Source organism: Danio aesculapii, chromosome 2, assembly GCF_903798145.1.
Source record: "Danio aesculapii chromosome 2, fDanAes4.1, whole genome shotgun sequence".
In the NCBI taxonomy this organism is placed as follows: domain Eukaryota; kingdom Metazoa; phylum Chordata; class Actinopteri; order Cypriniformes; family Danionidae; genus Danio; species Danio aesculapii.
This window is the reverse complement of record NC_079436.1, coordinates 12,410,158-12,436,570: the sequence shown is the minus strand read 5'-3', so window position 1 is coordinate 12,436,570 and position 26,413 is coordinate 12,410,158. Positions and strand designations below refer to the sequence as shown.

The 26,413-nt window shown below is 38.0% G+C and overlaps 1 protein-coding gene across 1 annotated transcript in view; it reads left to right on the top strand.

Moving 5' to 3' along the window:
• Positions 1-26,402, top strand: part of dipk1aa (divergent protein kinase domain 1Aa) — a 40,468-nt gene extending 14,066 nt beyond the window's left edge. Inside the window, exons 2-5 of the mRNA XM_056473045.1 lie at positions 11,048-11,182; positions 15,338-15,445; positions 20,616-20,792; positions 24,062-26,402. Coding sequence (XP_056329020.1) covers positions 11,048-11,182; positions 15,338-15,445; positions 20,616-20,792; positions 24,062-24,874 — 1,233 coding nt within the window. The 3' untranslated portion in view covers positions 24,875-26,402. The remainder of the gene's footprint in view (positions 1-11,047; positions 11,183-15,337; positions 15,446-20,615; positions 20,793-24,061) is intronic.
• Positions 26,403-26,413: the final 11 nt, after the last annotated feature.

The following is a 26,413-nucleotide window of genomic DNA, read 5'->3' as shown; positions in this document are numbered from 1 at the left end:
TTATAAAATTTAAATTAAGCTCATAGATTCCAAGAGAGGTACATTTCGGGTATATCATCACATCCAATGTCCCAGTCATTCTCTTCAATAGTTAGACCAATATCTTTCTCCCAAACATCCTTAAGTCTTAGCCAGGTAGAAGTGGAATTGTTAGACAAAATGTCCTATATCCTTGTTATCAAATCTTTTAAACAAGATGAATTCAGTAAAAGAAATTCGATCTGTTTTTTTTTGGTTCGCAGTTCTTTTTTTTTGTCCAACTTTGGTTTTAAAAAATGTTGCAATTGTAGATATTGATAAAAATTGGATTTTGGAAGTTTATATTAATCTACAATCTGTCGGAAAGACTTAATGGTGCCCTCTGAAAGTAAACAAGATATTTGAGAGATGGCCAGTTCCAGCCATGTTGAAAAAACAGTGTTTTGCAATGTTAACCCTCTAATGCAAGGTGTCAACATATGGCAACCTAACACTTATGTTAATTTCCCTGCCACTGTTTCTTATAGACCAACATAAAAAAAATTTTGTTGGAAAGAGAAGACCTTAGAGTAGCCAATGATGTGCTTTTTTTAAGTCACATGACATGCTGTTTTTTTCTGTAGCGCGATTTTCTAACAGACTGGTGTTTATTGTAAATAGTTGCTGAATGCAAATGTAAATGTCAATAAACACAAAGGATCAAATTATGTCAGATCCACAAAAAAATCTGAAACATAACCTCCAGTAAGATATGATGACATATTTATAGTTCAAAGTTTTTATCAAATTAGTTTTTTGCAAATCGATCAAATGTATGTGTTACCAAATGGCAACACTGTCCAATAGTGGAACATGCAATATTGCAATGGGTTAGCTAGCTAGCAAGGTCAGCTGTGAAATTTAAGTTGTATCAATGACAACATAAAAGCTATTAATATAATGTTGATTAGTTGTATGTTAATGACATTTGCATTATGGATAAAATCTAGTTTTAATGGCAATACATCCTTTGAATAGATATGAATACAGGGAACAGTGTATTAGCAAATCTATCGTAAGTGAAAGAAGAAAAGGACAGAACTGGCTCTTCCTGCAGATGAAAGTAAAGATGAGATGGGTTTTAGTGACCATGAGAATGATGCAGACTGGACATTTGATAGAGAGTTCAGGTAAGTTAGCTCAGATGCAGATAAGACAGGTGTAGTATAGTATATAGTATAATATACATAAACATTCTTAGCTATAGTAGCTGCATTATTCTGATGCATCTGGATATACTAGGCTTGTTATTTATTTGTTATAATATTTACTGGAGGAAATATTAATATTTACTGTATGTTGTATACATGATAATACAACATTAGGTTTGTTTTTAATAATATTCAGCAAAAAAAGAATGGAATGGAATACAAAAACTTTTTTTTAATATATGTATATATAACAAGTAAGCATGAATTGGCCAAACCCTCAGTTTGCCCTAAAGCCCACCTACTTATCTTTATAGGAGAATATTGTAGTACATTGGACCAACAAATACATAACCAAATAAAAATATCCATAGGTTAAAAACACAGAAATGATTATAAAACAACAATAAATAAAAATGTCATTGAAGAGTCTACTTCAGATTAGAATGATCTGAGAGCTCCCTCATCCTCCATAGAGAGCAATGGTCTCGAGATGTTCAAAGTCCAGAAAAGAAAACAAAACACTGTCAAAACATTCCATGTGACTTTATTGGTTCAATGGTATTCATACAAAGCTCCAAGAACACTTGTGTGCAAGAAATCTGTAAAAAAAAAGGCTTTGTTCATCAATGTATTCTACGTCAGGTCAGGGTGTGCGTTTACTGCAGGCAATATTACGAATATGGATTGTGCTGCTGACTCTAATAGCAATATGTTGTACTGCACATAGTAAATAGACATTTTAGTTCAGGGCAAAAATGAATCGAGATTAATCACATCCAAAAAAAAGGTTGTTTTGGCTATTTATGAAATCTACATTAAAATATATGTATATTATATATATTTAATTATCTATGTAACAAAATTAATTATATATATTTACAATTATATATTCACAGACATATATTATGTGTGTGCTAATTTTTTTTCCAGGTTGCATCTGTTATTGAAGTGGCTGAGATTGGTCTGTTATCATTATAGTGTAAGAGCTAACATGTCACAATAGGAGCACTTAATAAATAATAATAAGGGACAGTTGATTTTTGCTTTTCTTCTCCACGTGTCTTTTATTTACCTTAATTTAGCATTATTCTATCTGGAATTTAATATAAAACTATTGGTTAATTAATTGGTTAACAGTAAGTGGTCTATCTAACCTAGTTATCAGTTTCGTCAAAATCCAGTATGGGTCTACGTATATTTGTAAGAACAAGACTCTTAAAATTTGACAAAGTTAAAGACAAAAAAGGCCTAACATAAATGCACACAAACATGAAGTGATGCAAGGTCTGCATCTCCGGTCAGTCATCATGTGAGAGTGCTTATGAGAGGCTGAATGATATACGAGTCACAAGGGAGAACATTTCAGACAAATCTAATTTGGACTTTCAAAGAGTGAGGCCTGCTGGGAAACTAACCTGTAATCAAGTCTGAAGCAAACCAGTATTTACCTACCAGCTGTACTGCAGTTTTTCTCCTATAAAGAGCCACTGGGATTTCTGAGTTATGGAAGGAAACTAAATAAAATCTAAGCTTTCTGTTGTATAGGAGAAGAAGTACCTCAAGCCTAGATTAAAAGCTGAAGTGTGAAATAATTTCTAGACCATTAGCAGCACCATTGGGTCATTAGTTCGCAGGTAGTCAGGGTTGGATTTATGCACTGGCATTCTAAGAAGGGTATAAATGGAGGTCGGCGCCAACTCCAAGTGGGAGGGCCTTAAGCTCCAAGTGGACCTGGAGTTTTTATTAATTTAATGTCTTGTACATTACACAGAGTCCAATATTGTGCTTTTTGAATGTATACACCTACCGCAACCCTAAACCCAACCTCACGCTAACCTGATGTGCTTTATTAGCGTCTACAGCTACCCCAACCCTAAACCCAACCTCACGGTAACCTGATGTGCTTTATTAGCGTCTACACCTACCCCAACCCTAAACCCAATCTCACGGTAACCTGATGTGCTTTATTAGCGTCTACACCTACCCCAACCCTAAACCCAATCTCACGGTAACCTGATGTGCTTTATTAGCGTCTACACCTACCCCAACCCTAAACCCAACCTCACGGTAATCTGATGTGCTTTATTAGCGTCTACACCTACCCCAACCCTAAACCCAACCTCACGGTAACCTGGTGTGCTTTATTAGCGTCTACACCTACCCCAACCCTAAACCCAATCTCACGGTAACCTGATGTGCTTTATTAACGACTACACCTACCCCAACCCTAAACCCAAATTCACGGTAAGTGCTTTATTACCGTCTACACCTACCCCAACCCTAAACCCAAACTCACGGTAACGTGCTTTATTAGCGTCTACCCCAACCCTAAACCCAATCTCACGGTAACCTGATGTGCTTTATTAGCGTCTACACCTACCCCAACCCTAAACCCAACTTCACGGTAACCTGATGTGCTTTATTAGCGTCTACACCTACCCCAACCCTAAACCCAACTTCACGGTAACCTGATGTGCTTTATTAGCGTCTACACCTACCCCAACCCTAAACCCAACCTCACGGTAACCTGGTGTGCTTTATTAGCGTCTACACCTACACCTACCCCAACCCTAAACCCAACCTCACGGTAACCTGGTGTGCTTTATTAGCGTCTACACCTACACCTACCCCAACCCTAAACCCAACCTCACGGTAACCTGGTGTGCTTTATTAACGACTACACCTACCCCAGCCCTAAACCCAACCTCACGGTAACCTGATGTGCTTTATTAGCGTCTACACCTACCCCAACCCTAAACCCAACCTCACGGTAACCTGATGTGCTTTATTAGCGTCTACACCTACCCTAACCCTAAACCCAACCTCACGGTAACCTGGTGTGCTTTATTAACGACTACACCTACCCCAGCCCTAAACCCAACCTCACGGTAACCTGATGTGCTTTATTAGCGTCTACACCTACCCCAACCCTAAACCCAATCTCACGGTAACCTGATGTGCTTTATTAACGACTACACCTACCCCAACCCTAAACCCAAACTCACGGTAACGTGCTTTATTAGCGTCTACACCTACCCCAACCCTAAACCCAACCTCACGGTAACCTGGTGTGCTTTATTATCGACTACACCTACTCCAACCCTAAACCCAACCTCACAGTAACCTGATGTGTTTTATTAATGTCTACTCCACATAAACCCAGACAAGATACAGTGAGGAGAAATTATTATCTTTTAATTATTACTTCACCATCAGAGTTGGGTGTAACAAAGTTCTGTATTCTAATTACATTTTTGGGGAACGCAGTAATGTCACGAATTAATTAAAAATTTGTGTAATTTGATTACAGTTACTAAAGTCGATGTAATTACGTTACTTATGTTATTATTCAAAAAGGTAATGATTCGCACTCAAGTAATTGCTTCGTACTGTTTTTCTTTTTATTTTTTACATTCTTCGGGGGATTTAAAAACAAATGTTTCGGCACAATGCCTTCCTCATTGTGTGATACAATCCTCTCACTCCACCCTTTTATCCCATAGTCAATTACACTGCGTCAATAGTTAGACGACCACTCTCATTTTAATTTCATTATTCCATAATTAACCACATAAGGATTATTTACCTTCATATTTTAAACATTTCACAGTGAAATAGCAAATCAAATATCATCATTTGCCAAGTGTGCATCAATACAATAAAAATCGGACAGATAACATTTGACGGTCACTGGATGATTAAAGACAATCTTACCTTCACCCCAACACACATAACTAACCACACAAGAAATATTTACCCTCACCTTCAAAAACATTATTTCACAGGAAAATTGCATATTTACATCAATACAATGAAATTCCGACAGTCCAAAACATTTAAAAACACATTTGTTGTATTATGTCAATCATCTAGACAGCTACTCGGTGTTTGCCAACAGTCTCTTTTTCATTTCAGTATATCATAATCCACCACACGAAAAATACCTTTACCTTCAAAAACATTATTTTATAGGAAAATAGCATATCAATTATTATCATTCTGCATCAATACAGGGAAATTCTGACAGTTCAAAAATATTAAAAATCCATTTTCATCTCATTATTTGTCACTACACCTTCAAAATCCACTATTCCTAATATTATAGCTAAACAACAAACTGTTAAAGAAACACAGAAAGGTCCAACTCCTCATTCATTCCTCTTGGTGTAAGTGACTGCAATTTATGAATCCAGAACGCTTCTCTTTTATTAAACTTTTATTTAGATGACCTCCTCTATGTGACTCAAACACTTCTTCAATTCCTATGCATTCTAGTTGTTTAACGTCATGTTCAAAATCTAGTGTCTAGCTTCTACTGAAGTTGTGTCTTGTCGTACACTTGATTTATGTTTGCTAATTCGCAACTTCAACTGGCATGAAGACTTACCTATCTAAATTTTTTGGCACGGACATTTTAATATGTAAACTATATTACGAGTAGAGCCGGTAATACATGTTTCTTATTTAATATTTTTACCTGTTGCTGTATTCAAAAATTCCTTGCACTTTATCAAATTTTGACATACGGCACAATTCCTGCATGGAAAACAACCTTGTTTGAAAGTGGATTTCTTATTTCTCACTGTATCGGAATTAATAATCATATCTGATAAATTTTAGGATCTCTTAAAAGTAAAAAATAAATTATATTGAAATTTAATATTTAAAGATTCATCAGAAGATAATATATGCCAATGTTTATGGATCATTGATTTAATAAACTTGCTATGTTTGTTGTATGTTAACGTGCAATTTACTGAAAACTCTTTTGATTTCTTAGTAGGTTTTGCTGTGTTTAAAATATCTTGTCGATGTAGTTTATTTACCTTACCAAGTGCATCATTCAACCAAGTTTGTGGAAATTCTCTCGAATGAAATCTTTGAAATGATGTGTTTTTCTGTTTATCAAACTCTTCTGCAGTACTACAATTAAGTTTCAGTCTATGTAACTGACTGACTGGTAAACTCTGTTAAATGTGGACTGGATGGTAACTGTCCATAGGTAATACCGTGTTTTTATCCACTGGTTTTTGATATATCGTTGTTTGTAATGTCTTATTTACTCTACTTACTTTTACATCCAAAAAATTTACAGAGTCTGTACTTTTTTTTCTGACATGAATTTAATAGAAGGAATTTTTGAATTTATAAAGGATTGTGAATGAGTCTAATTCTTGTTCTGTGGCCGACCATATCATAAAACAATCGTCCATACATAAAAGTCTTTCTTAAATAGAAAATAATTTTTTGTTAAAATAATTTTTGTCAGATCTAGTATATATTGTGTTGTAATCTAATCATTGTTAGTACAATAAAATTTTAATGCGTCCAAACCTGCTTCATGTCGTGTAAAAGAATTCATGAAGTTACTTATGTTACAAATATAGTTTTTGGAAGAAAAAATGCTTCTTTTAAATCATGTTTTCTGCTGCAACATCAGTTAATAAGCATTCAGTTGCTGTCGAGACTGGTTGCTTCTTCAAGTGGAAATACAGACATTATTTTGATTTCATTAAGCGTAAAAACAAAAATATTACTCTGAAGTGCAGTCTATGTCCAGTCTCTAAAGAGCATTCTACGACAATACTTGTCACCAAGGAGGACGCTGGCACCCAAAAACACGGCGGTCTCAGCCTACTTAGCCTAAACAGGCTTGATTGAATTTTTGTGCAGGATCGAGAGTGAAGGTATCTTTTGAATGTAAAGCATAGCTGCTTATGGGGCTTTTCACATATTGCGTCTTTTGCGCGCATATTAGGAGCGCATATTGCGCATGCTCACATTTCCCAGGCGCACCCTGTTTAAAACCGTTAGTCACGTGACAAGAACTGACTGATCAGCTTCATACTTTGGAATATACTCATTTAGGTAGACTAATTACCTCAGACAAACACAAAACACCCAAACACTGCAGTAGGGTTGTCGTGATACCATTAATTCATCTTACGATTCTATACCAGCTGAAGTATTGTAATAACTGTAATTCATAACTCAAATTATAAAGAAAATTGTCAGAAATACTATATTTTATATGTTATAATCGGTTTTAAATTTTATTCATAATTTCCTTATTAAAATATATATATTTTTTGCACATCACTTCATCTAAAATGTATTAATTATTTTTGTTTATTTTGTAGATAACTGAGCAACAAAAAATGCATAAAAATAAAGATACAAATTATATTAAATGAAATTTCTTACAACAGCATTTTTCCAACAAAAATAGGCTATATGAGGTGGTTAAAAATGTTTCAATGTTTTCTGTTGCTATTTTGGGTTTTTCATCTATTGTTTTTTTTTTTCAGTCTTATCAGGAAACAATCCAAAGTAATTTAAAATTTCAGTTTGTAAGTCGTTCTTTTTAAGAGATTGTCGCGGTTGTTGTAGCTACTAAATCATATTGAGAGGAACAGAAATTAACCGATTCAGATGTGCATTTGAAACGTCAGAAAACATCAGAAAACTGATCTGATTACTTTTTAGATTAAGCAATTAGTAATGTAATCGGATTACAATTTTCAAGTAGTAATCAGTAATTTGTAATCAATTACTTTTTTTTTTTTTAAAGTAACTTACCCAACACTGTGTACCGTAATGCTAAAAATGAAAGAAAAAAACATTAAAGTTACGTGAACCGGAAGTCGCTGAGATGTTTGTTTCAGTATGTTGATGTACTTTCATCTGAAACAGAATATTGAGTGAGTGCGATGCTTTCTTTTTGCGTATCATTTCTCTTATATAAGGGTAAGAGGGGCATGGTTACAATATTCATCAAAAGAGAAGAACCACCACTCCAAGCACAGAAGCAAATGGTCAAACTTGTATTGTATTGAATAATACAAACCCTTTTTTTACTGGACTAACTTGCATAGATTAATATTTATTTCACTTTAAAAAATAAACGTTACATATGATATGGAATAATATGTACCCGAGTGTATTTATATGCCCAAAGTGTCACATAAAAACGTAAAACTCTCAGCATTGTTGGGGTAAACAAACAAAGCTTATTTTGTTTGTCATTCATATGTTTTATGTCATGGCTGTAATCATTTAACAGTTTTTCCAGGTCTCTGATGGCAAAGACAGTTTAGACTTTGCACTAAGCTTAAACATTTTGGATGTCTGTAGTGTTACTTTTGTTGACCTACTTTTAACAAAAATGGCACTTTATGCTTAGCACAGCTTCGTTATTTACAGGGTTCTCGCCGGTCTCCACATACACCCACAGATAGTGCAAGCACTCACACCCACACTGACACCCTGAAACGCCTACCACGCTTGCACATTTCAACAAGGGAAAGAATCAAAACGTGTAGCCACATTATATACAGTTTAACTGCTTTTCTGAAGATGTTTCACTGCATTTTCAAAGTAGTTAATTTATTTAGAAAATTCATCTGAAACTAATATTATAAACACTACTGTTTACATACACAGGGTTAGTATTTATTGTTAAGGCTTGGTTGTGTTTATATGATGCAAAGCAGTGTGTGCTCATGCTTCATTTGTAGAAAATCACATTATATTTTCATTTACCTTACGTTGATAATATAAAGCTACTCAGCTCACATGAAAAGCATAACATTGTAAGCACTTCTTTCTTTGTGTTGTGTCCTTTGGAAGCCCAAATACAGAAACAGAAGAAGCTCTGTGGAAATAGCAGCATTTGAAAGGCATTTTAGTTTTCTCTGCTATAACATTGCAGCACCTCTGGCCACACCCCTTTGCTGCACGTGTTGAATATGTTTGTGATCTCACTAGTCTGGATGTATTTTTTGTTGTCCCCAACTTTGTTCGCTGTAGGCTTTGCTAAGCTAACTCTGTAAAAGCCAATGTCTCCCTTTGCATTGAACTTTGAGCATATTACATTCAGAGATGTTGTTTATCTTCACACAGCTACATTACACATCATCTAAAGTTTAATATATGATATCGTAGTGGACCACCCATTTAAAAAAACAAATTCAATGCTTTTATTTAGTAATACTTAATTAAAATACTTATTTAGCAAAGATGCATTTAATTGCAATTAAAAGCGAGTGTAAAAAATGTCATTCAAAAATATTTTTTTTCTTTTTAACTTGTAATCAACAAAAGTTCTGAAAATGTATGCAGAGAAGATTAAGGTCATAAAAAAAGAAATGGTATTAAGAAATGTTTCTTGAGCACCAGATCAATATACTGTAATGATTTCAATAGAAATTATTTTCTGCCATAGAATAGAAAAATAAAAAAGGTGGATATTGGTTTTTGGTCACTTTCTAGCACAACTTAAAATCAACCAAATATTAACGTCATTGCATATCAAAATAACAATGTCTTTTAGACGCTGACTAAACATTGAATCTTGGTCAATTGATGTCTTGACCTAAATCTAACCTAATCTTAACGTCTTATGACTTTGTGGGTAATTTCAACAACAAAAAAAACTATGTTTATTATTTACACAGTGTTTTGGGGGCTTGAAAACAAATAGTTTTTTAAAGTAATACGATTGTCTTTGTGGAAACCTTAACAAGGGGATTTTGTAGAAACGGTGAGATCATGATCAGTATACATGGGTCATCACAGTCAAGTAAACTTGGAAAGCAGCTTAGAAACTCCACAATAGTTGTCATGACTTTCAAAAAAGAAAAAATAACTGTGCGAGACAAGATAACGGATAACGGAGATAACGGAAACCAGAGACTGATAACCCACCCATAGACTCTGCATTAGAAACACCTCACATAAGCCTTAACTTTTTATTTATTTATTTTTTGCCAATTTGATGAAAAGATGATAGAATACAAGGTATGTTTTATTACATTTTTAATAAATGTACATTTACAGTCAGAAGTCAGAATTAGTAGCCCCCTCTGGATTGTTTTTTATTTTTAAAATATTTCCCAAAAGATGTATAACAGAGCAAGGAAATTTTCACAGGATGTCTGATAATATTTTGTCTTCTGGAGAAAGTCTTACTTGTTTTATTTCAGCTAGAATAAAAGCAGTTTTTAATTTTTTAAAAAACATTTTATGGTCAAAATTATTAGCCCCTTTAAGCTATATATTTTTTTCGATAGTCTACAAAACAAACCATTGTTATACAATAACTTGCCTAATTTCCCTAACCTGCCTAGTTAACCTAATTAACCTAGTTAAGCCTTTAAATGTCACTTTAAGCTGTATAGAAGTGTCTTAAAAAATATCTAGTCAAATATTATTTACTGTCATCATGTCAAAGATAAAATAAATCAGTTATTAGAGATGAGTTATTAAAACTATTATGTGAAAAAATTAGTTGGAAAAAATCTCTCTGTTAAACAGAAATTAGGGAAAAAAATAAACAGGGGGGCTAATAATTCAGGGGGGCTAATAATTTTGACTTCAACTGTATATATTGTCAGTGCCAACAATCTAGTTGTGTGAGTGCATTGACACACATAGCACACATAGAGTTCAATAATGTAAAAGTCATTCAGCCTTTTCATTTCAGGGGCATAAACCGCTTCATTCAGGTCTTTTTGTAGTTTAAAGCCCTTGTCTGCAAGTGATCCAACTTAAAGAATCATTAAAGCCTTCGAGAATTAATTGAAATGAGTTAATGTAGCAGATGATTACTGACCTTGCAATCAAATCATTGCTACTCATTTCATGAATCATTGGCTGCAGGTTAAAAAAGCACAGTAAGTGAGTTGTGAACTGTTGATGTTTTTTGTATTGACACAATTATCCATTCAGACTTATTTTCGCTTTTGGTATTTGACAGAGTAATAAACTACAAGTAAATATTTGACTTTTTCAGTCAGCCTTTGTGTTTACTTTAAGCATGGACTGTGATAACGTTCATAGACCCAGCTTATGTTTACTTTCTGCTTCCTGTCCCTCAGGCTCGCCTGTCCTATATTCGAGTGAAGTATCTCTTTCTCACGTGGCTTGCTGTGTTTGTGAGCAGTTGGGTTGTTTATGTCCAGTACTCCACGTACACTGAGCTGTGCAGAGGACGAGAATGCAAGAGCATCATTGTGAGTATGATTGTTTCTGTTCGTTGCAGTTGTTTTCAATTTAAATAAAAAAATTATGGTTGAAATGGTTGAAAATTGTTAACCTATATAGTTAGCATAAGAATATCATAAATTAGGATAAAAAATGCTAGAGAAAAAACATCCCTCAAGAACCTTACTATCTGTCATTTAAAAGATAAAATTGAACAATAGAATCTATTTACAATTGCATACAAGACTTTTATAATAATAATAATAATCATCATTCATTCATTTTCCCTTCGGCTTAGTTCCTTCATTAATCTGGGGTTGCCACAGCGGAATGAACCGGCAATCTATCAAGCACATGTTTTACGCAGCGAATGCCCATCACCGGGAAACATCCATATACACTCATTCACACTCATACACTACTGACAATTTAGCTCACCCAATTAACCTATAGTGCATGTCTTTGGACTTATGGGGGAAACCGGAGCACCAGGAGGGAACCCACACGAACACCGAGAGAACATTCAAACTCCACACAGAAACGTCAACTGACCCAGCTGAGGCTCGAACCAGTGACTTGCTGTGAGGCGAACGTGCTACCCACTGCACCATGTGCAGCCCATAATAATAATATCAATTAAACCATTTTATAAAGTTAAAGTGAAAGTAAAGTCCTAATGATTGATGAGTCCTTGACATTTTTCAAGGTGATTTGTTTCCCTATTATTTTGTATGGTTTATTTCAACGTGAACATGCATTCAGAGCTTGTATTCATTTCATATAAATAACTTGCGCAGGGCTAGTGGGTTACATTTTATTGCGTTGCACTGCTGCATCTGGTAGACTATAAGTGCACGAAGCGAGTTGTCACACCGTTGATAAGGTTGATATTTATGGTACCTAATAATTAATGTTTTTTTTTTTTGTTTTTTTTTGCGACTCAATGCTAAATGAAGCATCAAACGTGAATGATTTACATGTTAATTCAATGCAAAGATGTTAATTCAATGCTAAGGATAGACATCCTGCGGCACGATTCACGCGTATGAGGCAGCACGAAACATGTAATTCGCACAAATGAAGCAGCGCGAGTTGAGTGTTTTGCGCGATTGACACGATTAACGCGTGAATTGCTTAAGTTGGAAAATCTGAACTTTAGCAGAGATTTGCACCGCGTTAACCAATCAGGAGCTTGCTGTAGTATGTGCATGCATCTATTTACATGCGAATAGCGCTGTTTATGTGCACATGCCGCATCTTGTATTATCCATTACGTGAGAAGAACAGGTTGTGGTGCACAGGTTCAAATGCGCGTGTCTGATAGTGAATGCGTGACTGAGAGCCCTAAATTAAGCCGATGTGTTTGTGCAGCTGTGTTCATTTTCATTTCAGAGTCAACATTTCTCTGTGTTCTTCCCTGCTCATGGCCATGTTGTTTGTGTGTTTCTATAAACAAATCGATGTCAGACACTACATACACGAGTTAATCGATAAAACCGGTTTATCGTCCAGCCCCAGTCCTAACAATACTAATGCAAAGCTGCAACTTGCAATAAGAGTTGAGATATAATGTTAAGTCATTGTCCTAACCATCTGTGGCTGCGACGCACAAAATTTCTATTTTAGAAATGGTTTCCATTACAGCGGTGTTACGACAGAACAACAACATATACTACCATGGCAATCCGCTTGTTAAGTGTGACATTACGCGAAGTATGTGGAGACTCATCAAATGGTAATAAACGTTTACAAAGCGCTGTAATACTTTCGCTATATATATATATATATATATATATATATGCCAAAAATGTCAGAAAGTGATTCATTTTTTTATAAATTGTTAAAATTTTGGTGTTTGTGATGCAGCAAGTTCAGAGACCGATGTGTACACTATGATTTTATTTAAAATTCACTTTAATGTGTGATGGGACTAAAAAGTGGTCATAAACTAATATTTTCTCAATTCAAATGAGTAGCAACTTAGATGCGGGAAGAGTATTCCATACATCACCGATACGTCACAACTTAACAAGCGGATTACCACCTCAGGTACTGATTATGTGCTTTATTCAGTGTTACATGCTACTAATGTGTGTTTATACTAATGTGTGTTTACATGACATTTACTGACATACTATTGAAAGCAGCAGATCTTAAAATAACTAGCAGAGGGTTTGAAAATCAGAACTGTGAATCGGTGCAAACTAACTATATCAGTCACTCGGTGGTCTATTAATAATGTTTAAGAGGTTTAAAATGTATTATTTAAATTAAAAGCCTTTTCTATTTCTTTGGGAGTGCAATGGCTGGTATTTAAATGTTTCTGTCGTGTCATGTTTGGTGCAGACAGACAAATTGCTTGTTGCTGGAATCTTGTTGCGTCACGTGTTGTTAGAACACTGTGTAAGGTGAATAGAATCAATTATGAACTTTAATTAATGTGCAAACATACAATGTTATTTTTTCAGTCAGTTCCCCTGCAGCTCATTTCCTTAAGATGAACTTTAAATAATATAAATTTTTCTATCTGCTGTTTAATAATTATTAGGCAAAAACCTGAAAAATATATATATTTCAATATTGGTGCAAACAGTACATTAAAGGGCACCTATGGTGAAAAATCTACTTTTCAAGCTGTTTGGACAGACATGTGTGTAGATGTAGTGTATAGACAGTCATGTTGGGGTGATATAAACACACCCAGGCCTTTTTTTTTTTCAAATTTAACCAATTGGACCAATTGGAGCGGTTTTCAGATCGACCGCAACTTTACGTAGGAGTGCGGTCCCCCCGCAATAAAAGGTGTGTTCAGTTCGCTAGGATCATCAATCATCATCAAATGTGATCAAGAATGAGTTTTACGAGTTTAAAATGTTTTAAAACGTGCATGTGTTTAATGAATTACAGCGATTTAGCTTAGCTTTACTTAGCACAGCCGCGTGTCAGAACAATTATAAAGGAAGACGCTTCAATCCCGGTTTGTGGACGTTAAATCATGTTTATTTTGTACGTTAACATAACAGATATCTATACAGCAGTGAGGATTAACCTGTATCCTGTCACATATGTGTGCGAAACTCTCTTTCTCTCTCTCTCTGTGTGTGGGTGTCTGCGCTATGTGTGTGTGTGTGCGTGTCCTCGCTGGGGGTGCACGTGAACTTTGTAATGACTTTGTGTGTGACTCATGGTTGCAACTCACAAAAAATGCATCAAATACTGATTGGAAAAGTTCTTACTGTAGTATTTCTCACAAACGCGACGTGAGATCTGCTTCCTGAGGCAGCCGAGGGTGGCGATTGCTAACAGGCACTTGGGAACGGTGGGCGGGGAAGACTAGCCTTAAAGGCCCAGTACAAAAAAACAGCAACCAAGTTTTACCGGTTATAATACAGACACTTCAGACAGCTCTAACAAATACTCTGATGGTTGTTTTGAGCTCAAACCTTACAGACACATTCTGGGGACACAAAAAACTTATATTAAATCTGAAAAAGGGGTAACCTAGGTCTAATCACTGAAAACTTTCAATAGCTTATAAATCATATCTCATAATTAAATTCTGTTGACCAAATTAGCTTAAGCATTTAGATAAAACATCTTATGTGCTTTCTGAATAAAGTAAAGTTATCTGGGTTAAAAATAACATTATACCAGGGTGGGTACATGATGTCAACTTTTGTTTTTGGGTGAACTCTTCCTTTAAGACTTAAAGAGACAGTTTACCCAAAAGTAAAATTTACCTCATCATTTACTCTCCATTTTAAACTTTATTTTACAATAAAAAGGCTTTTTATAGATATTTTGAAGAATGCTGCTTGCTGGCACCCATCGGCTTTCAGAGAAGGAAAAAAATACTATGGAAGTCAATGGGTAAGAGCTACCAGCATTCTTCAAAATATCTTCTGTTGTGTTCAGCAAAAGAGAGAAACTTGAATAAGTTTTTAACAAGCGAATGACGAGGAAATGATGACAGAATGTTCACTTTTGGCTGAACTATCCCATTAAATGGGAATGGGAAAGGATTTGTTTACAATGCAACCCCACAGCCCCATCTATTGGGGATGTAGTGAAAATGTTTCTCCTGTGTTTATTGCCATTGCACAACTTCCTATCACAATGCTGGCTTCCAGGTATTTGATGACATCCTTATAAGCCCATTGAAACAGTCTGTCCTCTTCCAACAGTGTGACAAATACAGCAAGGGCATTATTGATGGCTCGGCCTGCAGCAGCCTGTGTGAAGAAAGCAAACTGTACTTTGGAAGGTGCCTCTCCACCAAACCAAACAATCAGGTATGACACACTCACCAATGAAACTAAAAAAGATGTCCTTTCAGCAATGTCCAACACACATAAACCGGCTAAATGAGGTCTTCAGAATCACTACAAACTTTCTGGCTTGTTTGTTGGAGCTAAACTCTGCAGGAAGCAGGCACTCCTTGTTTTGAGCTTATCCAAATTTAACCACAACCAGCAGTTTGCATTTGTTCAGATTGCTTTCGTAGTGTAAATACCAATTGGGTCAAAAGTGTTTGATTAGCCACATATGACATACCTAGTCTCCGCTCAACAAAAAAAAAATGTTCATATGGTACATGTTGTGGCAAGTGGTGTAAAGAAATTAAATACATGTACTATAGTGGCCGAGAGAGCTTAACGTGCTGCAATTTTAGAAAACTCGTGCAATTACAAAAAACCACAGCAAATTGAGAAAAGATGTGTTTGACAACACACAAGCTGCAAATCTTCACAACACAAACACATTTTTAAAAAACGCAACGCATTTTCACATGACGCAAACAAATTAATAAAATGCACTGCGTTGTCCAAATTTTTTGGAATCGGGTTTGTCAATTAATCTCATGTTTTATATTTATATTATATACAGTGCATCCGGAAAGTATTCATGGCACTTCACTTTTCCCACATTTTTTATGTTACAGCCTTTTTCCAAAATGGATTAAATTCATTTATATCCTCAACATTCCACACACAATACCCCAAAATGACAATGTGAAAAAAGATTTTAATATAATAATATAATTAATATAATTGTTGCAAATTTATTCAATATAAAAACCTGAAAGTATTCACAGCCTTTGTTCAATACTTTGTTGATGCACCTTTGGCAGCAATTACAGCCTCAAGTCTTTTTGAATATGATGCCACAAGCTTTACACACCTGACTTTAGGGATTTTGCCCATTCCTCTTTGCAGTACTTCTCAAGCTCTATTAGGTTGGATGGGAAGTGACATGGTACAGCCATTTTCAGATCTCTCCAGAGATGTTCAATAGGATTTAGCTCTGGGTTCTGGCTGGGCCACTCAAGGACATTCACAGAGTTGTTATGAAGCCACTCTATTGATATTTTGGTGGTGTGCTTTGGGTCATTGTCCTGCTGGAAGATGAACCATTGCCCCAGTCCGAGGTAAAGAGCACTCTGAAGCAGGTTTTCGTTCAGGATGTCTCTGTACATTGCTGCATTCATCCAAAGACTGTAGAATACACAAGACGTGTCACTCGTATACTTTTGAATGGGGAAAAGTGTAACTGTCAATATGGCGAGTGAAGCCCCGCCTTCTAGTACAGGAGCCAATCAGCGATGGCGAATAAAGCCCGCCTTCTAGTACAGGGGCCAATCAGAATCAGAAAGAGCTTTATTGCCAGGTATGTTCACACATACGAGGAATTTGTTTTTGTGACAGAGCTTTCACAGTGCAACAGAATTTCTGAGACAGGACAAAAAACAGATAATAATAAATATGTTTTAAAAAAATAGAAGTAGTGAATGTAAATATACAAATTGACAAGTGTATGTACAGCTATATTACTATATACAACGTTAAATGTGCAGCTGTTATGTGCAAATTGCCATGTAAAGTGTGTTAAATAAGTGTATAAAAAGTGTATAGCAAGTAGTGATGGTTGTTCCACAATTATTATTATCAAGTGTTCATGAGATGGATTGCCTGAGGGAAGAAACTGTTTCTGTGTCGGGCTGTACTGGTGCGCAGTGCTCTGTAGCGTCAACCAGAAGGTAAAAGTTCAAAGAGGCAGTGTGCTGGGTGTGAGCAGTCCAGAGTGATTTTGGCAGCCCTTCTGCTCGCTCTGGATAAGTACAGTTCTTGTGGAGTATGATTCGCTCAGCAGTCCGAACTATTCGATGTAGTCTTTGGAGGTCGGATTTGGTAGCTGAGCTTGACGTTGTAGTTTGTGATGAGATTTATTGACGTGCAGATGACTGATTCAATGATGGAAGTGTAGAACTGTTTCAGCAGCTCCTTTGGAAGGTTGAGCTTCCTCAGCTGATGAAGGAAGTACAGCGTCTGTTGAGTTTTTTGACAATGGAGTCAATGTGAGTGTCCCACTTCAGGTCCTGAGAGATGGTGGTGCCCAGGAACCTAAATGACTCCACTGCTGCCACAATGCTGTCCATGATGCTCAGTGGGGGAGAGCAGGGGGTTTCTCCTGAAGTCCACTATCATCTCCACTGTTTTGAGCGTGTTGAGCTCCAGGTTGTTGTGACTGCACCAGACAGCCAACTCCTTAACCTCCTGTCTGTAAGCATCACCGTCCTAAAGGAAGCCGATAAATGTGGTAAACTTCAGGAGCTTGACAGAGGAGTCCTTTGAAGTACAGTCATTCATGTACAGGGAGAAGAGCAGTGGGGAGAGGACACACCCCTGGGGGGCACCAGTGCTGATTGTGCGGGTACTAAATGAGAATTTTTCCAGCTTCACCAGCTGCTGCCTGTCCGTTAGGAAGCTGTTGATCCACTGACAGACAGAGGTGGGCACAGAGAGCGGAGTTAATTTGGGCAGGAGAAGTTTTGGGATGATAGTGTTAAACACCGAGCTGAAGTCAACAAACAAGATCCTCACATAGGTCCCATATTGACTGCATCATCCACAGACCTGTTTGCTCTGTATGCAAACTGAAGAGAGTCCAGTGAGGGTTCAGTGATGTCCTTCAGGTGGGCCAGCACCAGCTTTTCAAAAGACTTCATGACCACAGATGTTAGTGCCACTGGTCTGTAGTCATTTAGTCCTGTAAGTTTGGGTTTCTTTGGGATGGGGATGATGGTGGAGCGTTTGAGGCAGGAGGGCACTTCACACAGCCCCAGTGATCTGTTGAAGATCAGGGTGAAGATGGGGGCCAGTTGGTCAGCACAGGATTTTAAACAGGCTGGTGTTATAAAATCTGGGCCTGGTGCTTTTTTCCATCTTCTGTTTCTGGAAGACCTGGCGCACCTCCTCTTCACTAAACTGAAGTGCAGGTATCGGGGAGGCCGGGGGTGGTGGAGGTGTTAATAGTGGCATGAAGAATGGGTGTGGGGGGGTTTCTCAAACCGGCAGTAAAACTCATTCAGGTCGTTTTTCAAGTCATTCATTGCCTACAGTGCTGGGGATGGTGTCTTGTAGTTTGTGATGTTTTTCAGATTTTTTCACACAGATGCTGAGTCACTGGAAGAGAACTGACTGCTTAGTTTCTCAGAATAGTTCCTTTTTGCGACTCTGATCTCCTTTTCCAATGTGAATTTGGTCTGCTCATACAAGGCCCTCTCCACATTCCTGTAAGCAACCTCCTTGGTCTGACGTAGCTGTCTGAGTTTTACAGTGAACCATGGTTTGTCATTGTTGTATGTGAGTTGAGTCCTGGTAGGAATGCACACGTCAGAAACTGATAAAAGATGTTACAGTCTCTGTGAGCTCATCCAAATCATTTGCAGCAGCTTCAAAAACACTCAGTGTTTTGACAGTGAGGTCGAAACAGGCTTGCAGATCTCACCTGAACGCATTCCTCGTCTCCGCACCTGAAAGCGTTTGAGCAGCACCGTGGCTCCGTCGACTACAATGTCCAACAAAACATCACACAAGTCCAACTCTGGAAAAATATTTGGTGGATGCACCCAAATGTCCAACAATTTGTCTCTGGTGAAACTAATCGTAGGAATTTGACTCAAGACAGGACAAACTAACAAAAACAACTGCAGAGCACAGCACGGAGGCAGCCATCGTCGTCGGTGCCAGCTTTTATAAAAAATAAATAAAAATCTGTGATCGTTATAGAATGACAATTATCCGGGGGAGGGGTTCGGAACAGATGTGACTTTCTGCAGATTTTATTTTGTGTGATACGAACATTTAGAAATGAAACTAAATAGACAGTTGTTGTTTGATTTTATTGGTTATTCATAATATGAAATGTAATTGTAAGCTTCGCAAGTAGTTTTGGAGAATTGTTTTTAGAATGTTTCCCCATTTAAACAGAATGCCCGTGCATACTGTCCGAGGCGTTTTAAAGATGGCCGCCGAGTGAAATGACTTGCCCTAAAGGGACTTTGATTCATCTTTCCCTCTATCCTGACTAGTCTTCCAGTTCCTGCTGCTGGAAAACATCCCCACAGCATGATGCTGCCACCACCCTGCTTCACTGTAGGGATGGTATTAGCCTGGTGAAGAGCAGTGCCTGGTTTTCCCCAAACGTAACGCCTGGCATTTACTCCAAAAAGTTAAATTTTAGTCTCATCAGACCAGAGAATTTTGTTTCTTATGGTCTGAGAGTCCTTCAGATGCCTTTTGGCAAATTCCAGGCAGAGATTGGCTTACGTTTGGCCACTCTACCATACAGGCCTGATTGGTGGATTGCTGCACAGATGGTTGTCCTTCTGTAAGGTTCTCCTCTCTCCACAGAAGAATGCTGGAGCTCAGACAGAGTGACCATCGGGTTATTGATCACCTCCCTAACTAAGGCCCTTCACCTCCGATCACTCAGCTTAGATGGCTGGCCAGCTCTAGTCCTGGTGGTTCCAAACCTTTTCCACTTACGGATGATGGAGGCCACTGTTCTCATTGAAACTTTCAGAGCAGCAGAAATTTTTCTGTAACCTTCCCCTGCCTTGTGCCTCGAGACAATTCTGTCTCAGAGGTCTACAGACAATTTCTTTGTCTTCATGCTTGGTTTGTGCTTTGACATGCACTGTCTACCCTGGGACCTTGTATAGACAGGTGTATGCCTTTTCAAGTCATGTTCAATCATCTGAATTTACCACAAGTGAACTCCTATTAAGCTGCTGAAACATCTCAGGAATGATCAGTGGAAACAGAATGTACCTGAGCTCAATTTAGAGCTTCAAGGCTAAGGCTGTGAATACTTATGTACATGTGATTTTTCAGGTTTTTTATTTTTAATAAATTTTCAACAATTTCAAAAAATCTTTTTTCACATTGTCATTATGGGGTATTGTGTGTAGAATTTTGAGGAAATAAATGAATTTAATCCATTTTGGCATAAGACTGTTACATAAAAAAATGTGTGAAAAGTGATGCGCTATGAATACTTTCCGGATGCACTGAATAAATGTATTGCCCATGAATGGCAAATAATTTAACTTTTCACATAGAAACGCCCTTAGAAGAAAATATCACTGATGTAGACATTGTGTTGATGTGCTGTTCTCAGGTGTATACGGGCAGCTGGGGTGACCAGGACGGTGTCATCAAGTGTCAATTAAGTGACGTCCTGCACTATGAGCTGGGAGAAGAGCTGGAGCCAAAGAAAGAGATCACACTCTTTGAAAAGCCCACCCGAGGAACATCTGTGGAGAAGTTCAAAGAAATGGTTGCAAGTCATTTAAAGGTTTGGATACTTTTTTTGTAACATTTTTGTAGAAATAGTTGGCAGACAGGGGTGACGCGGTGGCTCAGTGGTTAGCACTGTCGCCTCACAGCAAGAAGGTCAATGATTTTGGTCCCTCTTGTTCCTTTCATTTCATTTAGTATTTAAAATATTAATTATAGTGTAGACTACTGTAGGACTGTGCAGTGAACTAAATATTTTTAGGCTACATATCCCCTAACTGAAAAACGAATGTGAAAATGACGCAGTTGCGTTTTTGCTAAAATTATTAAAGTTTTTTTCCTTTTAGAGCTCAAGAGAGTTGTATTTAAAGAATTAGTTAATCAAAACTTGTAATGAATTAGGCTGCTCGTCTTCATGTTACCCACTAGTCCAGGTTTCTGCCGTGTAAGTTGAGTGCGCCTCCTCCACCGTGTGCGCCTTTTAAAGGCTATATGGGCGCACCTGACCTGACGCGAGGCCTATATATAGTTATAATTACTCGCCCTCATGCCATTCCAAACCCCAAAAAATTTCAGGAGCAACTATGGTCTCAAGAGTTTAGCTTCAGGCCTAATTGGACAACTCGCCTGAATCAGCTAATCGAGGTCTTCATGATTAGGCAAACATGTTGAAACTGAACTCAAAGGGAAGTGGCTACTGCTTTATGGATGCACTTCTAGTAGACTGCTTTGCTTTCACACTTGGCTTGTTTGCTTGGTCTCCATTTGACTGTCAGGTCTGGAATTGCTTGGTAACAACTATACAGACAGGAGAGGATGATAAAATTAATAATGTTGATAGCGTCACTTTTGTACTTTCCCCAGAGTTAACAGAGAATCGGTGTGTTCAAGCCACATTGAAATGATTATATAAAGGACTTGAATGGCACTGCGAAGGTGTAATTACCAATTGGGATAATATCTTATTAGAAAATCTTGTGGATAAAGCATCTGTATCGACTGTAGATTTGTTGAAATGAAAGGGATAGTTCACTCAAATTTACTCACCCTCTACTTGCTTTAAACCTATTAAATACAGTAGTCATTGCCATCTTGCAAAGTTACTTGAACACACTTGATCACTGATCATAATCACATCATAATAAAGCCTTCTGAATAGGAACTGAACACTGCAGTACACTCAGAGGAGTGATGTGATTGCTTTGCTGATGGTCTCCAGTGAGTTGGCTGAAATATTTTGTTCAATCATTTATGATTGAAGCAAGCACGGTTAAAGGCAAATTTATACTTCTGCTTTGAGTACATGTGGTAGGTCTGGTGTAGTCGCATACTGGTGTATATACGCATATTATATTTAATGTTGCATTTACATTAATGCATTTGGATCCCAATTTAGCGATTGGGACTCCAAAGCAACTTGCACACTCTTGAACACACACCCAGAGCACTGGGCAGCCTGGGGAGCAGTTGGGGGTTTGGTGTCTTGCTCAAGGGAATCACCTCAGCCGTGGTATTGAGGTAGATATTTATTTTCTCTCCCCACCAACAATCTCTGCTGGAGCTAGGACGGGAACTTGCGACCCTTGGATCCCAAGTCCAGCTCTCTAACCAAGGGTTGCCCAAACTTGGTCCTGGAGGGCCAGTGTCCTGCATAGTTTAGCTCCAACTTTCTTCAACACACCTGTCTGAAAGTTTCTAGTATACCTGGAAAGAGCTTGATTAGCTGGTTCAGGTGTTTAATTGGTGTTGAAACTAAAATATGCAAGACTCCAGCACCAAGTTAGGGCAGCCCTGTTCTAACCATTATATCATGGCTGCTCCTTGATGCACATCTCTCAAAAAATGTAACAAGTACAAGTCACAATGATCCAGAAATCTTTGATTGGACGCCTTGGTAGTGACGATGAGCATGAGTGGTGCTGAGAGCCATATGAGTGGAGCAAGTGTTTAACAAGTGTCCCATGAAGATATTTGGATACTTTAGTTTTGTGTTAATTTTATGATTTCTTCCTTGAATGAGTGCAAGTTTGTGCCACTGCTACAGTAGCATACCAAGTTTTTCTGGCGTAAAGCCAAAATACAGCCAAATAAACTTAGTACATAGGAACATATAAACCCTAATCCCCACTAGCGTTTCTTAAGTGTTATTGCAGAGCTGCACAGACAGAACATAGACCATGTTTACACTGTCAGGTCTTGATGCCCTATTCCAATTTTTTGCCTGGATCTCATTTTTTTGCCAGTCCGTTTAGACGTTCCTTTAATTGTGACGCATATCCAATTCATGTGTTTACACTTGCCACACAATTTATGACGTCGTGTATGCGTAAAGGCGGATTCTAGCATCTGCGCCACACTAGCCACGATGGAAGAAATTGTCTCGTTTTCAGCTCTGCAAAATATGCGAAATTCGCCCAACTTTAAAATGTATTGAGGGGAAGGGGAAAGGGCCGTCATCGCAGCTTGCGCCTATGGTTTATATATAGTGTCCTCCACCATTCAGAGGAATTTGAGGGTACAAAAGAGATCTCAGGTCTGTTAGGAGCAAATTGTGACTACTGACCACTTTCCTCCTCCATGTTTCCTCTGTTGATGTTATTTACCGCGTCGGCGTCTCCACACACGCTCTTCCTTCTACATCATTACACTGCAGAGAAGTACCACAATGTCGCAAGTTTAATGATGTACAAAACGAAATGCCTTAATAAATCCGATCTGCCTGTTTACATGATAGTTGCATTGTCGCATATCTGATTTATTTTCACATATGAAGGCCTAAAACCTATCTCTGAATATTCGAAAGCATGTTTTTTTTCGTGTTTACATGGTCATCTAAAAGATCCGATCTGTCACATATGTGCAAAAAATCAGAATTGGGTCACACTTACCTGGCAGTGTAACGGGGGCCATAGAAGCATAAATGCTTACAATGGCGTCAGCTACGCGCAAGGTTTTCATCATGGGGTACGCAGATCACTCTTGTTGCAGTTTAAGTCTGGCTCAAGAAACATTAATATGGCAAATTGTCAGCTGCCATGGTTAGTGGTTTGCGCCCCGATTTAGCACTTTCCACTGCAAACTGTATTGAAGTTGGATTCAATTCATCAGTATCAGACATCAGTCTGGGAAAACATAATTAGCATTCAAATGAATCATACTTTGATGTCCAAATGATAAGCATTTCACTGCATGTCGTATTGTGTAACAGATAAAATCAGCAGTTCTGGTGTAAAAGAACCCTTATAGGCTGAAATCACTTGAACATAAATTGCTGAATGTTTACAAATGTCATAATTCACACTCACTTCCTTGTTTTGGTTCCCACAGGCAAAAGTTGGAGAGCAAGCTAACCTGTCCAGTTTGGTTAGTCTGATTCTTTCAGTGGCCGACAGCAACAAAGACGGCCACATCTCTCTCCCGGAGGCCAAGTCTGCTTGGGCTTTACTGCAGCTCAACGAGGTTCTGCTGGCAGTGGTGCTCCAGGGCCGAGAGCACACACCTAAACTGCTGGGCTTCTGTGGGGACCTGTACGTGGTGGAGCGGGTTCCTCATGCTCCACTGTTTGGCATCACCTTGCCATGGCCCATGGATCTGTGGATCCCCACGGGTATGCGGCGAAGCATGGACCAGTGGTTCACACCATCCTGGCCCCGCAAGGCCAAAATCTTCATCGGCTTGCTGGAACTTATAGAAGACATATTTCACGGTACCTTTGGAAGCTTCTTAATGTGCGACATGAGAGCCAGTTCGTTTGGTTACACTGACCGCCACGACCTCAGGCTAGTGGACGGTCGGCGTGTAGTAGCTGAGGAGGCCTTCAAACAGGCCATGATCCTCCAGCGCTGTAAGGACCATGAGGACTGCGTGTACGGTGCAGACTGTAGGACTTCATGCGACCTTTCAGAACAGCGCTGCACAGCTGAGGTGGCTCAGCCCAATTTGGCACGGGCCTGCGGAGCAATGAAGGATTACCTCCTACGAGGAGCTCCGTTCCATCTGCAGGAAGAGCTGGAGAAGCAGCTGTACGCCTGCATGGCTCTCAAGGGTTCGGCCGAGCAGATGGAAATGGAGCACTCGCTCATCCTCAACAACCTCAAGACCCTGCTGTGGAAACAAATCTCACACACCACTGACTCCTGAAGAGAAGCCAGGGTGGGAAACATTTAGATCAGGGGTGCCCAAACTCAGTCCTGGAGGGCCGGTGTCCTGCAAAGTTTAGTTCCAACCCCAATCAGACACACATGGGTTAGGTAATCAAGCTCTCACTAGGCTTTCTAGAAACATCCTTGCAGGTGTGTTGAGGCAAGTTGGAGCTAAAATCTGCAGGACACTGGCCCTCAAGGATAGAAATTGGGCACCCCTGATTTAGATTCTTGAATGTCTTCTGAAGCACTTGAGGCCATTTTCAAGATGGCTGCTGGAAGGTTAAGTTGCTGGAAATAAAGGCTTTGATGCTGAAGTTTTCTTTCTTGATGGGGGGGAAACAAAACGTAAAAGTGTGAGGAATTATTTCTCAGGCTCAACTTTGAAGTTCACATTTCCGTTTCATGCTTTGTCGTCATACACAAGTGATCGATGATCATGTTTATTCTACACTTCCTTCAGATGTTATGAAGGAGCAAGTAATGCTAACTTTGCATCCATTGTTGGATGCTAGCATAGAAAGCGAAGGAAGGCACTCGCCACTGACTGTGGTTGTGTAAGTCTCGTATTGTAATGTTTGTCACACATGAGCACAGCAAAAAGAGCCATAAAAGAGCCATTTTGAAATGGACATACTAATGCCTTGATATGCATGTTGCCAGTGAGTGTGTGTTATTTTGAGTTCGATGCTTGTGTGTACTTTACTTGGGTCAATTCTCGGAAATGATCAGACCAACCACTTTTAAAAAAAGGTTCAATTTGTTAACATTATTAGTTATTGCAATAGCTAACAGCATTTATTAATTTAGGTGAATGTAAATATATACTGATGCATTTTTAACGTTTGAAACGTCAGTTGTGCCAAACTAGTTTAAACGTCATTGATTCGTCAAACACAAAATAATTCAAAGAAAATTCAAATTTAATTATTTTTTATCCTACCATGAAAGAAACTGGCTACAGTTACAAACATTCTTCAGAATATTATCTTTTGTATTCAACAAAAACAAACTATAAGAAGTTTTGGAGTTTTGATTTGTGGGCGATTTTCCCATTTAACCTAGATTAAAAATGTTATGGAGATGTGATACCTACTGCATTAACCAGTGTTAATCAGATTAATCTTTTTTTGCTAAGTGTTGAAATGTTTACAGGAGTCTTGCGAGTTACTACAACAACAAAGCCCTACTCAGCCATGATCGTTCACAGCGTTGATCATTATTTATTTCTTATGTTATTTTAGTTTTAGTCCTAAGGCATGTCTATTAAATACAAAAAAAATAGATTTCAATCTTACGCTATATGAAATGTCTCCCATCGCATTATAATGTACTAATGAATGAAGAAATGAAGAGGTGCTTTGTTTTTTGATCAGCCATTTTCAATGGATGTTTTTGATTGTTTGTCGAACTGCTTCAATTTTGTGTATTCATAAATCCCACTGCTGCTGACTAAGACTTTAAACGGAGATTTTTATAAAAGTTGATTGCATGACTTTGCACATTAAAAGTGTTTCTCAAATCTACAGTTTTTGAT